General features: G+C 32.8%; 2 protein-coding genes and 1 long non-coding RNA gene across 3 annotated transcripts in view; 2 read left to right on the top strand and 1 right to left on the bottom strand.

Annotated features, from left to right (window-relative positions):
* The window catches only part of LOC139487492 (leucine-rich repeat serine/threonine-protein kinase 1-like), a 203550-nt gene that overhangs the window by 112968 nt on the left and 73468 nt on the right, over positions 1–17114 (bottom strand). The gene's annotated exons all lie outside the window — the stretch shown is intronic.
* LOC139487503 (uncharacterized) lies at positions 1714–3370 on the top strand. Its single transcript, XR_011655829.1, has 3 exons — positions 1714–1850; positions 2255–2387; positions 3353–3370. It is a non-coding gene; the product is annotated as an uncharacterized lncRNA (long non-coding RNA).
* LOC139489387 (BMP-binding endothelial regulator protein-like) lies at positions 5976–14453 on the top strand. Its single transcript, XM_071275700.1, has 7 exons — positions 5976–6129; positions 9410–9651; positions 10113–10408; positions 11297–11585; positions 11866–12068; positions 12744–12936; positions 14427–14453. The coding sequence occupies exons 1-4, from the start codon at positions 5976–5978 to the stop codon at positions 11490–11492; spliced, it is 888 nt and encodes a 295-aa protein (XP_071131801.1). The 3' UTR covers positions 11493–11585; positions 11866–12068; positions 12744–12936; positions 14427–14453.

Genomic DNA, 17114 nt, shown 5'->3' with positions numbered 1-17114 from the left:
TATGGTTTAGGGGTGGGGATGTTGACCGTTTACAAGTTTTCAAACAAGAGGGGGTGGGATGACCCCCTCAGGACTTCCCTTTTATCTCATTTTATTTGTTTTATTGTCCCCTACAAGAACATATATGGTTTAGGGGTGGGGATCTGGACCATTTACAAGATAATAGTACATTCTCAAATTGAACGGGGTGGAGGTGACCCCAAGGAACTTCCATTTAATTTCATTTGATTAGTTTTATTGTCCCTTACAAGAATATATATTGTTTAGGGGTGGGGATGTTGACCGTTTACAAGTTTTCAAACAAGAGGGGGTGGGCTGACCCCCTAGGGACTTTCCTTTTATTTCATTTCCTTTGTTTTATTGTCCCCTACAAGAATATATATGGTTTAGGGGTGGGGATCTGGACCCTTCACAAGATAATAGCACATTCTAAAATTGAACGGGTTGGGGATGACCCCCGGGGACTTCCATTTAATTTAATTTGATTTGTTTTATCGTCCTATTCAAGAATATATATGGTTTAGGGGTGGGGATCTGGACCGTTTACAAGTTAAAAGCATATTCTCGAATTGAAGGGGGTAGGGATGACCCCTAGGGACTCCCCTATATTTCATGTGATTTGTTTTATTGTCCTTTAATCATTTCTGAAGACTGCATGTATCTATCACTTACAGTTTTCAAGTTATATTCATTCAAAAATTTTAGAAAATAAAATCCCATAGGGTTGTATAGTAAACCCCTCCCTTCGTTCTGCCCCCCCCCCAAATACCCCTTAATAGACCCCAATGCACAAATGAACGATTGATAGCTCACCTAGACATATTAGTCTAACATTTTATGAAACCCTAAGTAAATCTGACAAGTAGTTTTGGAGAAATGCTGCGGACAAGTTCATTTTTAAAGTGGCGGAAGAAGAAGAGGAAGAAGAGGAAGAAGAAGAATAATAAAAATAATAAGAACTGAGCAAAAACAATAAGTCTCCAAACTTTGTTTGGGAGACTTAATTAAAAAAGGGGAAGGATATTAAAAATCGAATTAGTAACGAATAGGTAACGAATAGGGAATAGGGAATAGGTAACGAATAGGTAACGAATAGGGAATAGGGAATAGGTAACGAATAGGTAACGAATAGGGAATAGGGAATAGGTAACGAATAGGTAACGAATAGGGAATAGGGAATAGGTAACGAATAGGTAACGAATAGGGAATAGGGAATAGGTAACGAATAGGGAATAGGTAATAGGTAACCAACTTGACGTCACTAAATTTATAAACAAGACAAATATCCGCAATAGACCAATTGGGGTAGATGTAAGCAGCTATATGTTCTCGTTCGACCTTGCAAAAACAATGTGTAAAACCCATACCATAAAGTAAGCTATAAAAGGCTTCGAAATTAATAAAATATGCTGCTGTCCAAGAGATAATGTCTTATAAATATTTGAAGAACATCATTTAGTAAATTTTTTAATATTTTTTGATTTTCAAATTCAAGGGCCCCAAAACTGGCATTATAATACCTTCTGCTTTGAAATTTCATCTGTTACGCGGACGATCAAGACAGCTCGTGTAACGTTGATCAACGATTATCGTACAATAAAACAATGATTTTCTTAAACAATCTTTGACATTTTACACATTAATCAAACATGAAACCTAGCATAATTTATCTTGAAAATATTCAATCTATAGGTTTTTTTCCATTTATTAAAGAATCAGGATATATTGGTTGTTATCAGGATGACAGCACTAGAATATTACATAACGAGGTACTGAAAGACAAAGGTATGACAGTTCAAAACTGCAAACAGTTTTGTGGTAAAAAAGGATTCAAGTTTGCAGGTGTTGAGGTAAGTCATTGATAGGTAAGGAGTTTGTGTTCATGAATTTATAAAATAAGGTTGATTATAGTAGTTTTTGAAATGTGCTTCACATCACTCTTCACCGAAACATTTATTTTAGTCAACCCTATTTTTTAATAAATATGGTACATTTTTCAAAACTTGTGTCCCAGGGGTAATATAAATCTTAAGCCTGAGGGGCGGTTCTTACAAATAATTACCAAAACAAAACGTTTTCGGAGTCGTAGATTTTATTCCTTAGACTTTTAATTGCTCGGTCGTATTTGAACCATAAGAAGGACATATGAAATATATACTTTATTACTCTGAGATAGGCAAATACCTTGCATTACTTTGTATTAGATTAGATTATGTTGGTGATACTTATAATAAAAAGAATAATAATTTTATAGTATGGATACGAATGCTTTTGTGGAAATGATTTACGAAAAGACAGAAAAAGAAAAGAAAGTGATTGTAAAACGCCATGCTCAGGCAAAAAACGTCAGACATGTGGTGGTCCATGGAGGATCTCTATTTATACAGGTAAGAGGTTGTTTGTATATTTTTCCACTTCCTCTACACCGATAACTATATAATGAGATGGTGATCTTTATTTTATTGGCACGTTGAGATACACGAATGAGATATTCCTTGTTCATTTTATTTCTAATTTGATTCAAGGAAAATGAACTAAAATTTATCTGTAACACTTCTTTTTTCAATCATTGTATATAGCTGAGTTCCACATAAAGAGAAAATAACATCATTGATGTTCTTAATCTTCACAACATTTGGGTTTGGTAGTATATAAAGAGATGCCTTAGGGTTGGACTAGTAAGAATTTTAATCAAAGATTTTTTTCTTAAATAACTGTTATTTGTTTTGGCTATGAGCTAAATAGAGATTTTGTTTGAAGCAGCCTATAACTGATAAGTCTTTTGTAGACGAAACGCGCGTCTGGCGTAAATATCAAATTTCAATCCTGGTTTCTATGATGAGTTTATTATCAACATAGTTTACGTTCGCACGTTTTGTCAGATCAATATAGACATTTATTTCAAATTGCATTAAAATGTACGCATCCCATAATATAATAATACCTGTATATATATTGCGTCTGTTTAGCAGAATATCGAGGTGACGGAGTAAAATCTTGTAAAAAAGACAAACGTTAGAATTTTGTATTGTACACAAAGCAAAATATAACTTATAATTAAATCATATTTCCAAGATTTAATTTAGTGTAAAGACGTCATAAAAAGTCTGCAAAAAAGATGACCTTGTGCAATGCCAAAGTATAAGTATCCTCCTCATTGTGAGATTAACAATATTTCTTATAATCCATGTTTTATTTATCTTGTTATTATTCAAACCATTACGATATAAAATTGACTTTTGATACAGGGAAATAAACTTTTTAGTACATGTTTGTTGGTTAAAACCTTAGTTACATATCAGAATGTATAAAATAAATTAAAATAAAGTGTATTTATTTTTTCTATACAAAGCACCAGAGGATGTTGATGGTGAGTATGTTTTCTAAATTAAATGCTCGAGGTTACTTATTAAAAATAATTATAGCTTAAACATATTTATTAATAGTGGATTGGGAAACAAGTTTTGCAACTTATTTTAATCCTTTTCCACTTTGTGGGTGTGAGTGTTGCCTTGTAGCGGCATTAGCCTGCAGGTAGTGTCCGTTGCTACATTGTAGGAAGTTAATATACACAGACAGAACAAACACGGTTCAATTTTATACTCCATAGTTATCTTAAGAGTCAATTTCTTTCACATCGCTGCATAATGTCATTTGTGTATTAAATGAGGAAAAACAAACAGAACTGTCTTTCACTATTTAGAGGGTAATTTGTATTGATATCGGTCATTATGGAATCTATTAATGATGCACTTACTTTAGATAATGGATGTTGTTACAACACTCGACTAACATTGTTTATATGCCCCCGCCATCGGCATAAAGTGTTAACTTTGACCGACCTTCTTAATTTCCGTTCGTCCGTTTGTACCATTTCCGTTTGTTTGAAGCTTGAACGAGGACATTCGTGTCCTCAGAAACATTCTTCTTTTTTTTATTATTATTTTGGACTGTGCGGCGAAATTGTATGTTTTTTTATTTAATGCCATGAATGGTTCAATACTGGATGGGAGTTAAATTCGTGTTGCCTAGCTTAAAGATTTATTTTTAGCTTTTTTATTGAATTTTGTCATCCTATTTTGTATGTTTATATTTCTGAAATGTCGAAAGAAAATACAAACGCCAAATACGTATAGATACAAACGACTCTCAGATTATGGCATCACTGTAGATAATCCTGAAAGTATTAAGTTCAAAGTAATGGCTAGTAATGATGCCCATATCGCTTTGATATCTACCAATAATGTGAAGAAGCCTTTGTATGAGTTAGTATCAGGTGATTGAGGTAACTTAAAGTCAATAATCCGTGACAAGAGGCCAGGCCGAAGCTTGGCGAAACATTAAAGAAAAATGCATCGTCATAATAAATCACAAGTATTTAAGGTTATTTAAGGAATGACTGTAATATTTTTTCTGTTAATGAAGAAATAATATTAAAAATTTGGTGCACACCGAATAACGCGCGTAGCGGGTTATTTAACAGTGTGCACCACATTTTTTATGTTAGTTGGAATAGACAGAAAAAAATATTACAGTCATTTCTTGTAATTTAATTCTAAATTCCATTTTAAACCGTAGAAAACCATGAAAAAACGTTGATGACGTCACGGTCACATGACTAAATTATGTCTATGGGCTCATATAACAAAATAACGTCAGCCAATCAGAAGACGCGTTACATCCAAAACTAAATTATAAAGGAATAAAGGAAAAATCCGAGTAGAGGACGGATCCGAGTAGAGGACGAATCCGAGTAGAGGACGGACGCAGAAAGAAAATTATGCAATGATGTGATACTTCAAATCCATTAAAAATCAAAGACATCGGAATATCAACTGGCTTTGGATCAACTGAAAAATTGTAATTTCCGTGTTAAGGTATCTGCTTTCTGTTTTATATTTGTGAAAATATAATTTCTCTTAAGTAAATGCGATTACGTTTGTTTCAGGTTAGTTCGTTGATAACAAATCTCCTTCAAACCCAATTTGACACTTTCAGGAGGGTCCGGATTGGGTTAACAGAGTAGAATAATGGGGATAGAGAATAACGGGTAAAATGTGCGGATAAATGGCAAAATTAATAAAGAACACAGACAAATAGGGCCAAAAAATAAAGAATAGAAAATAAATGTGTGCTAAAATATAAAGAATAGGGAATAATGGGCAGAAAATTAAAAAACAATACAGTAAAATGACCTAAAGAATTAAAGAAAACTGAAATGACGGACCCCAATTGAAACCCTCATTTAGTTGTTACGATATACAGGAGCTTGATTTTCCTATTTCGCTTTCCTCGATAAAGGTTTGATGTGTATCAGGCGCGGTATTTATTTTCTGTGTAGAGGTTTGAAGACTGGAATGTCTTTTGTATTGAAGGGGAGCATGCTGTTTTCTTTTTTTCTTCGACTAGTGCGATTTGGATGTCTCATATGCCTCTTTTTTCTACTGACGTAAATAACATGTATATCTTAATAATTGATTGGTTGTAAAATTAAGGACGAATTGTTTTAAGGATATGTGGTTTCGCTGTAAAACATCTCTGCGTCCTTTTTTAATACATTGAACTATGCAAATTTCTTTTTCCTTCCACATTATTATTTCTTTATGGCGTCTATTATAAATAATGAAAAAAAAAACTATTTTTACTCCCTACTATATTTATTAGTAGTAAGTTGTGCATGACATCGCTTAATAAAACTCTTGACCCTATTTATTTATTTACATTTCTTGATGATATAGCCTCCAATATTATCAAAGCCATAAGCTTGAGACTACACAGAGTCAGGGATAATTTTTAACATATATTAAATCTAGACCATCCCATTAGTTGAAATGACGTAGAGGATAAGAACTAGAAGTCACCGTGCGATCTTCATTAATAACCAAAACCTTTACCATATACTAGTAGTTAGCTATTCAAGCAAGTTCGATGTCTCTATTCTTCATCTGTAAGTGGTGTTTCAATTTAATTTCTAAATGCTAATAACAATATCTCGCTATGATGGTTTGTTTGTCTATACAGGCACACCAAGTGATTGCAAGGGAAAATGTCACATACATGATACATGCAAAAGAGGAAGATGTAGATGTAAAAGAGGATACACAGGAGATGGAATCAACGTTTGTTCCAGTAAGTACCGTTTACCAAAATGAAAAAGGCATCATGCTGTGTATATTTCAGCTAGAGATATTGTGAATTTGAAAAATAAAGACTTGTCCACATCTGAGGATGAATTTCATTAAATTGGACCAAAGAGGATACTGTGGTGTATTTAATGCAGCATCTTTCAATTTGTATTTGACTTAGATCAAAGGTTGCAAGATTTAAAAAAAAAATATCTGATCTGGTTTGATGGCTAATACATTTTGAAAAGACCAAACAGTTGAGTTTCAACACACCTTCGGGTTATGGTTCTATTCTTCGCATTGATTACATAACGTGACTGTAATAACATTGCTCTTACTGTTTTTTTTTGTGTATTCAAAAGTTAATACATTAACCCATTGTTGTTACTTTTGTCCCTTCCTCGGAAGTGTTTTTGTCATTAGAGTTACCACACATGGTTGGAAAACATCTAAGCGTTTACACCATCGTTAAACTTGACACATCGCCAGTCTATCACCTGAGGTTTGGATTTTATTTATTTTGTGTCGTTATTCATGGCAACAATGGTCAGCTTATTTCCACGTGTCATTCCATTTAGTTCTATATCGAACAAAAAGTTTTAGTGTTCGTTTTGTACTAGATACCTTATAATTATTGGTTAAGAACAGATCATTTGACGACGTTGAAAATTAAGCATGATGCATTGCTGAGAATGAGAAAGAAAGATAATTGTCTTGATTTTGGTGCACGATTTTATATCTTTATCACAGTTATAATTGAGGAAAGTTAAATGAGATGGAAATACAAACCATAGTTATATACGTTCATAATTATATTATATTATTTATGGATAATAAATTTTATTAGAGAATTTGCATACACATGTAGCAAAGGTTACAAAATCTCGTTTAAGTTTAGTTTAGTTATTAAGAGCATTTCTCTGTAATCACCAAAATATTTCGGCACGGACTAAAATATATTTGATTTAAACTTTATTAGTTCAATAGAGCCACATGAGCTTAGCAAAACATATTACTACACTTAGCCTCTTATGTTTACCGTTTCCATGGTAACAGGACTTAAAGTGTCAAAAAAGGGGGAAAATGAGGTGTATACAAATTATGATGAATTAGGACTAATAAAAAGAAAAAATATAAATATTCAGACATTTAACACTTTTTTCAGTTGAAAAAAAACCAAATGAAAATTGTGTTCAACAGTAAACTTTCTTTAAAAAAAATCTATTTAGATTAAATAGGGTAAAAAGTGCAATAAAAGGGGGATTTTAGAGCCTATTTTGATCAGGTTTTGTAAAAAAATGCAGCCATTTCCTATATTGTTGATTATATGAATAGAGAGAATGAATTCAGGTTAAACAAGAAAAGAAAAAAAAATCAGTGGGCAAATTGACTCTGTTGAAATAAATTGACCCTGAAAAGTCGAGTTGTCCTGTATTTACCTAATCAAAAATTACCTCCCTTTGCGGAGTTCTCTTGTAGAGAAACACATTAAAAACAGGAGGGAAAATGTAAACAAATGCAGACAACAAGGTTTTCTTACGATTTTTTTCATGTTTTATATTCAAGCATAATGGGAAATAGATAAATTTTTCACAGTGATGTTAGCCTACACTTTCATATATGGTTAAGTTGGTGTGATGTGCTCATATTTTGAAAAAATTGTCTGAACAATGGAACAGTAGACAGTGTATAAAAAAACTTTGCTTGCCGTAACTAACTTTTTAGCGTATTTATTCATACATGTAGAGTCTATAATCTTCGAATAAGTGTTATAAAATGTGTAGCTTAAAAGATTTCCTAGGCAATTGTGACAACTGCAGTAACGACATGTATTTTTGAAACCGCTTTCATCTGAAAAAGAGACATGTATAATTTTTTTGTCGGAAATTTCTTTACTTAAACATGTTAAATCTGACATTCCATTGTACCCAACAACTGAGGATCTGTGATATTCATAGAAATGTTATCATCGAAACAACGTACAAGAAATATAGAAGGAAAAATTGTGGTGTGCAAATGTAATTTTGAAGTACCATCAGCATGATCAGGGGATCAACATGTTGCAACCAAGATGTTTCAAAGAATTGTTACAAAGACAGACTTTTTCATTCCTATTGGAACAAGTAAGTAGATAATGTTAATCTAATAAATCTTTTTCTGTAAAAAAGATACAGTGATCATAAATGTGTGTATAAGACCAAAAAGTAAACAAATGCAGCTGTTACCCCCTCCCCAAAAAAAACCCCAAAAACAATACAAAACAAAATAAAACACACAAACACAAAACAACAACAAATCTTAGGGTTTATCTACCATTTGGCTTTAATATCATAAATATGAACTTCTTTAATACCCCTTTTTTAAACTATTAAACATAAAATTATGTGAACTTTTTTTAATCTTGTTTTGAGAGAAAAAAATTATAACATAAATGCTGTTTTATATCTCCTTTCCTTTACCAGATTTGTAAGGTTTTGTACATGATAATCACATCATTTCATGCAAGTCCTGTTATGAAATAAAAAATGTTGCGGCAAGAATGCTGCAATGTTGTGACTTTAAAGCCGCAACCTGATGAGGTTGTCAGAACATTGATGCCGTTGTAGTGCTGAATGATGCCGCTACTGACATCAATCTGGCTTCATTGCAGCGCTACATGTATTTCAATCCATGACAAAAAGCGCCGCAATGTTGCCATAATGCAAATTAAACATATAATTTTTTTCATTTCTCATTCTAAATATACATGTACTAGAATGATGCCATAATAAGCCCATTGATGATGTCACCATATGTTGCTTGAGCTTATGATTTGAGTGAAGAATTGGGTGTTCAATTATTGTGAAGACTTGTAGATTAACATGATAAAGTAAATGCATCATATTAAAGTTCAATCTCTTAAAGTTGTAATTAAATCAAGGAAATTGTCTTATCCTGATAGACCTGGAGAGCATTTTCAAAAAGTAACTTAATCCAGGGACGAACTATCGTGTATTGGGGCGAATTGGTACCTTCTGAAACATTAGTCGTCGTTTCTCTTCCCTTTCTCAATTTAACCCTCACTAAATTTTTAAGAGCATGCAGAAAGAAGTTTGGTCAATTGTGTGTTTGTTACCCTCTAAAGTCAGCTTGAAAGTGTTATTTGTTTGAATTTTTTTTGTATTATCACGAATTTAGATTGCTAATTAGACAAAACACAACACCTTTGACTGCTGTATGATAATTTGCAGATATGTTGTTTCTTATAATGAACTTAATATGTTATGTACATTCTCTATCACCAGAAAGCTGTACATGTTCAGCGAGCGGCGATCCACATTACAGAACTTTCGACGGACAAGTATTACATTTCATGGGAACATGTAAATATACTTTGTCTCAATATGTTAATCCAAGCAGTAGATGCAGATTTCATGTTCAAGTCAAGAATGAAAACAGAGGAAATACACAAGTCTCATTTACAAGGTCTGTTCAAGTAGTCGTTAGAAAGACGAAGATTGACTTGTTAAAGAATAACGTTGTCAAGGTAATATCTTAAATTCAATATTGATATAATAAGCTAATGGGCCAAAAGATAAAAAGGGATATTCAAACTCAGGAATCGAAAATAAACTTACAAAAAAAAAAACGATCAAGAGACAAGAGAATCTTTAATTAAGATTATAGAAAAAAGATAAGAAATTAGTAAAGAGGGTGGCAATTTTATTTCGCGTTCTTCCGTGCAGATACCCCCCACCCCCTCTTTACGCCCCTTAGTAAATACACACTATTATAAAAAGAGGCGGAAGATTCGAAAGAAACTGTGAAGATAACTGACAACATCATAACAAATGTATAAAAGTGTTGATCGTGCAAACATTTTCAGAATGGAGCACTTCAACGCTTTCTACAAAATGTGCGTCTGTAAACACTTCTACACCCCAATAAAATTACAAATAGAAGCATTCATTTCTTAATTGGTTTTTCAAGTTTTTTTTACATTTGTAGGTGGATGGAATTAAAATATATCTACCATATAAAACTAGATATTTCAGTATCATATATTCAGGACGTTATGTGAGACTAAAAACTACATGTAAAGTTTTGATTACATGGGACGGGAACAGCGCAGTAACTATATCGGTACCGAGTCATTTCAGCCGGAATTTAATTGGCTTGTGTGAAAATTGTAATCGCATTAAAGATGATTTTAGAACAAAAGATGGTTTGGACGTACGCACAAAACTGGACAAGTTTACGCTTATTGGTGAAAGTTACCTGATTCGAGAAGGCACTAGCAAAAAGTTAGTGTATAGCACACGTACAGTTATACAGAAAAGAGATTTAGAGTATTGTCAATATCAATATCAAATACACAAAAAATAATTCAGAACTTAATACAATAGCACGAAACAATACTGAATATCTATACAGAATGATACGACCAGACCGCTCTAAACCAAAATAAAGAATTTTGGGAAAAAGTTTTATTTTTGGCCTTTATAAGTGCTTTGTAGTTGATTTTTTTTCACAATGATGAAAGAATGAGCAAAATAAAATAAAATACATGATCTCAAAACTTGATTAAAGTAGTGGAAACTGGCTTTTTTTAATATTCTATTATTCTTTTTTTGCGTTTTTTTTTCTTTTTCTGTTCTTTTTTGCCATATTGTTTGGTCATTTAGGTTATACCATTGGGTATTACATAAATAGTTAATAGTTAGAACATGGGAAATTTTAAGATATTGATAGGATCAAATGTATCATTATAACGTATATGATTACTGAACGCTATTTGGCATACATGTCAGAGATTTAGCTAGCGATAAAACCAGGTTTAACTAATCGTTTTCTACATAAGAAAATGCCAAGTCATGAATATGACCGTTTTTTTCCATTCGTTTATATATTTGAGATTTTAATTTTTCCATTTGATGATGCACTTTTCGTTTTGAATTTCCTTGGAGTGAGGTATTTTTGTTATTATTTCTTTTTTATTGATGTTTTTTCATTAATTCTTATTTATTTCGTCATTAACTTTAAAAACTGTTCTTAGTTCGTGTCTCAAGATGTGTTGCCATTAAGCAAACAAATAACAGAAATTTTCCTAAATAAACAAGTGCCTGCGTGAACTAAATCATGATCAAAATTATAAATCGTATGTCTACATGATTTTTCTAAACTCAATTCAGGTGTGGCATGACAACCCCGCCGGATCCTTGTACGTCAGCACTGAGAAACAAAGCGAATAGAAACTGCGGGCAGTTAAATCCAGCTAACCCAAGCAGCTCGTTCAAAGACTGCTCACAAGTAGGCACGGCATTAGTTCAAGATATATATAACACTTGTGTATATGACTACTGTGCATACAGTGATACCCAGATATAGTAAATACAATTGTTTGCGAAGCTGCTGAAGGCATAGAAGAAAGATGTGAAAACATGGGTGTTAGTATATCATGGAGAACAAATCAATTTTGTCGTAAGTGTGCTGTTCCAAATTTATATCTAGTGTAAACGATAAATCACCGTTTTAGAATTTACTTTTTAAGAATCCTAATGTTGATTTCGTCACTGTGATTATGTCAAAATATGAATAATTTTCAAACAATCAATTTTGGTAACGATGTTTTAATCGATTATCGAAAGTGGAAATATGTCATTTGTACCCCATCTCCGTTTGTTTTTGCATGTAATCTATAAATATTGAAATGGCATGCATTATATCTGCAATTACAACTACATTTATTATTTTTGAATAGCTTTTATATGTGAAGGCAATATGGAATACAGTAGTTCTGTAAGTGGATGTCCAGCCACATGCGTTGATATACATGCCCCCAAAACATGCAAACTACCCCCATCGGAAGGATGTCAGTGTAAAAAAGGATTTGTACTAAGTGACATCAAATGTATACCGATAGCTCAGTGTAGTTGCAAGCTATCTTCCGGCGAATACTTTCCAGTAAGATATTGAATTTTAAAACTCATAAAGATATCAAGCTGATTAATCTTGAAATACAGACGCGCGATTCATACTTATCAGACTCATTACTGGCACTGAAACAAAAACCTATTATGTCAGAAGTTCGGAATCATAGGTTTTTTTTCCTACGATGCTGGGTAAAATATTGTGCCCTATAACACCCATTTTTCTTTTCATATAAGACTTCGAGACCCAAATAAAACTAATGTAAATATAATGTAAAAGTCTGAGTCAGCCTTAAGCTTTTCTTACCATAACAAAAAAAAAATATCTCGAAAAGGAGCTCATAACCTATGAATATTGTTAACTTATTTTGTTCCTTAACTGATGTTCTTTCGACTAATAGTATTAATATTAAATTCAAGGTTTTATTAATTTCACCTATGTACATCATTAAGTGTATTGAATAATCTAACATTACAAAATAAGATATGTATTCATATTATTTCAATGGAAAGATTTGTTACTCTCATTTCGGTTTTTGAAGGCGACCTTATATGCATCCTATATTTTTTATGGATGTACACCGTTTAGTTTACTACTCGTAACAACGATTGTGTCGAATTGAGAACGATATATCCAAATTGAGATTCGAAACTCATTTGATACTTCCATATTCAGCTGTAAAATACAATATTGTCTTTTTGCAATTAGATTGATACAGAAATTACATCCAGAGATTGTGGGACGGTGTCCAGATGCGTTGCTACAATATCAGGTGACGCAAACATGCAAGTCATTAGACGTCAAAAATGTAACAGGAATGCACAATATAAAATACTCAATGGCGTTTATGATTGTGTTTGCGAAGAGGGTTTCAAAGGAGATGGAATCAAACAATGCAAAGGTACTGACATCTTTTATATCTAAATAGACGTGTTTATCCTAATATACAAATTTGTTCTGCATTACTTAAAATCACATAAGTGCCGGCATAATTTGCATCACAATTTAAACCATTTGCCGGCCGTCATAATTTAAAATTAATTGTTGAATGACGTCAAAAGGTTCGTAGGTGATAAAATACTAAAACTGTAAATACGTTAATAATTGTGTGGTTTTACCGTCGTAATGTTCAATAATAAAGATAATGTGTAGTTCAGGTTAAAATATAGATATGCTTTAAAAAGTAAATATATTAATCGACATCGCAATATACATTTTGATTTTTACTCAAATCTGTTGATGCAAAGCACAATTTGGTTCATTATTTTTCTGATTTTAAAAAGCTGCAAACTGTATTTATTTTCCTTTGAGATTATGTTTTTTTTCTTCTTCCTGTTTTTCTGTTTTTCTTTATTCTGAGACAATAATGATATTCCACTCCCATCATATATTAAACAAAAGTTGAGACTAAAGACAGACGACATCTGCTATTTTTGTATCACATTAGTATCGTAGCGTGATTATGGCTGGAAATTTTGTCTTAGAACCATTTCTAACTAGAAAAAAGTCTAACAAAAACCCTGAACTCCAAGGTAAATCTAAAAGGTGGAAGCAAATAAGAACTGACGAAATTAAACGTTATCAAACAATGGAATTAGTGAAAAACATCTCTCATTTTTCTGACTTGTCTGAGGAAAATGGTGGTTTAAACCTGTTTTATAGCTCCTTTAAACCAAACAGACACAACGACAATAAAAAAAATATATAAAGTTTTATTTCTTCTAATTGTTTAATGAAAAAACAAATTAAAAAGGAAGTATGTTCTCGTGATTTATACTTTGTTTATCAAAATAATACAAAAAAGGTATTCAAAGGAAAGCCACGACCTGTTACAGAAAAAGTGAAGTTAAATCGTGTTTTGTAGATCAGTTGGTCAGGATAAGTTTCAGCATGTGTATATTTATTTGAAATATTTGTAAGGCTTTCTTTTGAACACAGCATAATGAACGGATTCAATAAATAGTCAACACCCGTTTGTCTTTGTAGAATTTTCCTATTTGTTTTTTTTTCTTTCTATTATTATTTCTATTTAGACGGGGACAGGAGTTGTTCCTAACATATTTTTTTATCTGAATACATCACAACAGTAGTATTGAATAGGATATGCAGATTTATCTTTTGGAGTGATTGTTACCCAGTAAAACATGACTGTCATATAGTGGCATGAATCTGCACACATTTTAGCGATAGTTTACAATTTGTTGACTTGTTCATTGATATCTTTAGAAAATAATCATATTTAATATTTAAGCAATGTGTACGAACTTTAACACATATCTTTTTAAATTATCTTTATCAAACCTTTAGGGGAAATATGTATCAAAAATATAAATGGGATTATTCTTCGAAATTTAAATTAGAATAAAGTGTATTTATATTTTCTATACAAAGCACCTGAAGATCCAGAAGATGTTGATGGTGAGTATGTTCTCCAAATTAAGTGCAAATTAGAACAGACAATACCACGACCAAAAATTTACAAACAAAAAGTGAAAGAACAAACATAGATATTTACTTTTTAAATACACAATGTGGGAAATTTCACTATTTATTGTTGGAAGAGGGCCGAAAGATACCAGAGGGACAGTCACACGCATAGATAGAAAATAAACCGACAACGCCATGACCAAAAATGAAAAAGACAAACAGACAAATAATAGTACACATAACACAACATAGAAAACTACAGACTAAGCAACACGAACCCCACCAAAAAATGGGGGTGATCGCAGGTGCTCTGGAAGGGTAAGCAGCACTCGTCGTGTTGCTCATTTCATTACAAACCGGTAAATAATCTAACTCGGTAGGTCACATTCATGAAAAGGGAAGGGGATTGTAGTTGGAAAATTTATTATAAACTAATTTATATATAATGGTATCTTTTTTACTCAAGAGGTGAGTATTTCGACATAACTTTGTGGCAGCTCAGAGTTACTTTCATCATATACACTTTAAAACAACTTCAGGAAAATTAATGCAGCTTTTGAACAAGTAATGTTCAAACTTACTCATACTATATTCAAAATATTATTTTAACGTCAAGTAATAGAACTTCATGCATGGTCTTTTACGAGTACAATATATCTCGTTTAAATTCGATTTACTTTTTGTCATTTCGAGCCTTCATTCGCTTGCAATATATAGCTATGTCGTATATTTGTTGAACATTGTCGAAAATCTAAAGTTGCTAACGTCTACGTCATTTTGGTCTCTGGTGAAGAGTTGTTTTATTGGTAATCATACCCCATCTTTTTATATAATCTTGTTATTAAAATCGGAACACATATGTTGCCCGAAGAATGACAAAGTGATTATCAGGATTTTGATGCTTGTGAAAATTAAACAAATATAACTGAAATCGATCAATTGCTGAAGAAAACCTTAGTGTATTGTTCTCTTAACTTAATTTGCTATGTCGTTGTATTGCAGGCTCAACGACGTATACACCACATCTCAATTTATTAATAAATATTTCAGAATAACAAAAATCCACTAAAGGTACGGAATACAAAGGTCGAATTAGTTTGACACAAACTGGACGTTCCTGTCAGTATTGGGGACGGCAATATCCACACAAACACGTGTTTAGCAACCTTAAAACGGAACATGATTACTGTAGAAATCCTGACAACAGCGGACAACCATGGTGTAATACAAATGATCCAACCACACGTTGGGAATATTGTAAGACACCTATGTGTGGTAAGGTTAATTGCTTTAACTTGTGTTACTTTTTAATCATCGCATTACAATATGTATAGAGGTCGTAATTTAAGAATCATTATATTGTTTTTCGTTCTTTTTTTTAAGCTCACCTGGCCCACAGGGCCAAGTGAGCTTTTCCCATCACTTGGCGTCCGGCGTCCGTCGTCGTCGTCGTCGTCGTCGTCGTCGTCGTCGTCCGTCGTCGTCGTCGTCGTCGTCGTCCGTCGTCGTTAACTTTTACAAAAATCTTCTCCTCTGAAACTACTGGGCCAAATTTAACCAAACTTGGCCACAATCATCATTGGGGTATCTAGTTTAAAAAATGTGTGGCGTGACCCCGCCAACCAACCAAGATGGCTGCCATGGCTAAAAATAGAACATAGGGGTAAGATGCAGTTTTTGGCTTATAACTCAAAAACCAAAGCATTTAGAGCAAATCTGACACGGGGTACAATTGTTTATCAGGTCAAGATCTCTCTGCCCTGAAATTTTCAGATGAATCAGACAACCGGTTGTTGGGTTGCTGCCCCTGAATTGGTAATTTTAAGGAAATTTTGCTGTTTTTGGATATTATCTTGAATATTATTACAGATAGAGATTAACTGTAAACAGCAATAATGTTTAAAAAAGTAAGATTTACAAATAAGTCAACATGACCGAAATGGTCAGTTGACCCCTTTAGGAGTTATTGCCCTTTATAGTCAATTTTTAACCATTTTTCGTAAATCTTAGTAATCTGTTACAAAAATCTTCTCCTCTGAAACTACTGGGCCAAATTAATCCAAACTTGGCAACAATCATCTTAGGGGTATCTAGTTTAAAAAAATGTGTGGCGTGACCCGGCCAACCAACCAAGATGGCTGCCATGGCTAAAAATAGAACATAGGGGTGAAATGTAGATTTTGACTTATATCTCTGAAACCAAAGCAATTAGAGCAAATCTGACAGGAGTAAAATCGTTCATCAAGTGAAAATCTATCTGCCCTGAAACTTTCAAATGAATCGGACAACGGGTTGTTGGGTTGCTGCCCCGAAATAAGTAATTTGAAGGAAATTTTGCAGATTTTGGTTATTATCTTGAATATTATTATAGAAAGAGATAAAATGTAATCAGCAATAATGTTCAGCAAAGTAAGATCTACAAATAAGTTAATATGACTAAAATGGTCAGTTGAACCCTTAAGGAGTTATTGCCCTTTATAGTCAATTTTGACCAATTTTTCGTAAATTTTTGTAATCTTTTACAAAAATCTTCTCCTCTGAAACTACGAGGCCAAATTAAACCAAACTTGGCCACAATCATCATTGGGGTATATTGTTTAAAAAATGTGTGGCGTGACGCCGCCAACCAACCAAGATGGCTGCCATGGCTAA

Source organism: Mytilus edulis, chromosome 9 (genome assembly GCF_963676685.1).
Source record: "Mytilus edulis chromosome 9, xbMytEdul2.2, whole genome shotgun sequence".
NCBI lineage: Eukaryota > Metazoa > Mollusca > Bivalvia > Mytilida > Mytilidae > Mytilus > Mytilus edulis.
The sequence above is the reverse complement of the archived record's forward strand: the minus strand, read 5'-3'. Positions and strand labels throughout refer to the sequence as shown.

Bases quoted from the DNA above. Each gene is read 5' to 3' on its own strand.
- LOC139489387 (XM_071275700.1), top strand. From the start codon at position 5,976: ATGCTAATAACAATATCTCGCTATGATGGTTTGTTTGTCTATACAGGC. The intron at 9,652-10,112 runs GTAATATCTTAA...TTACATTTGTAG, and splicing joins TAAAGAATAACGTTGTCAAG to GTGGATGGAATTAAAATATA. The intron at 10,409-11,296 runs GTTAGTGTATAG...AACTCAATTCAG, and splicing joins CGAGAAGGCACTAGCAAAAA to GTGTGGCATGACAACCCCGC.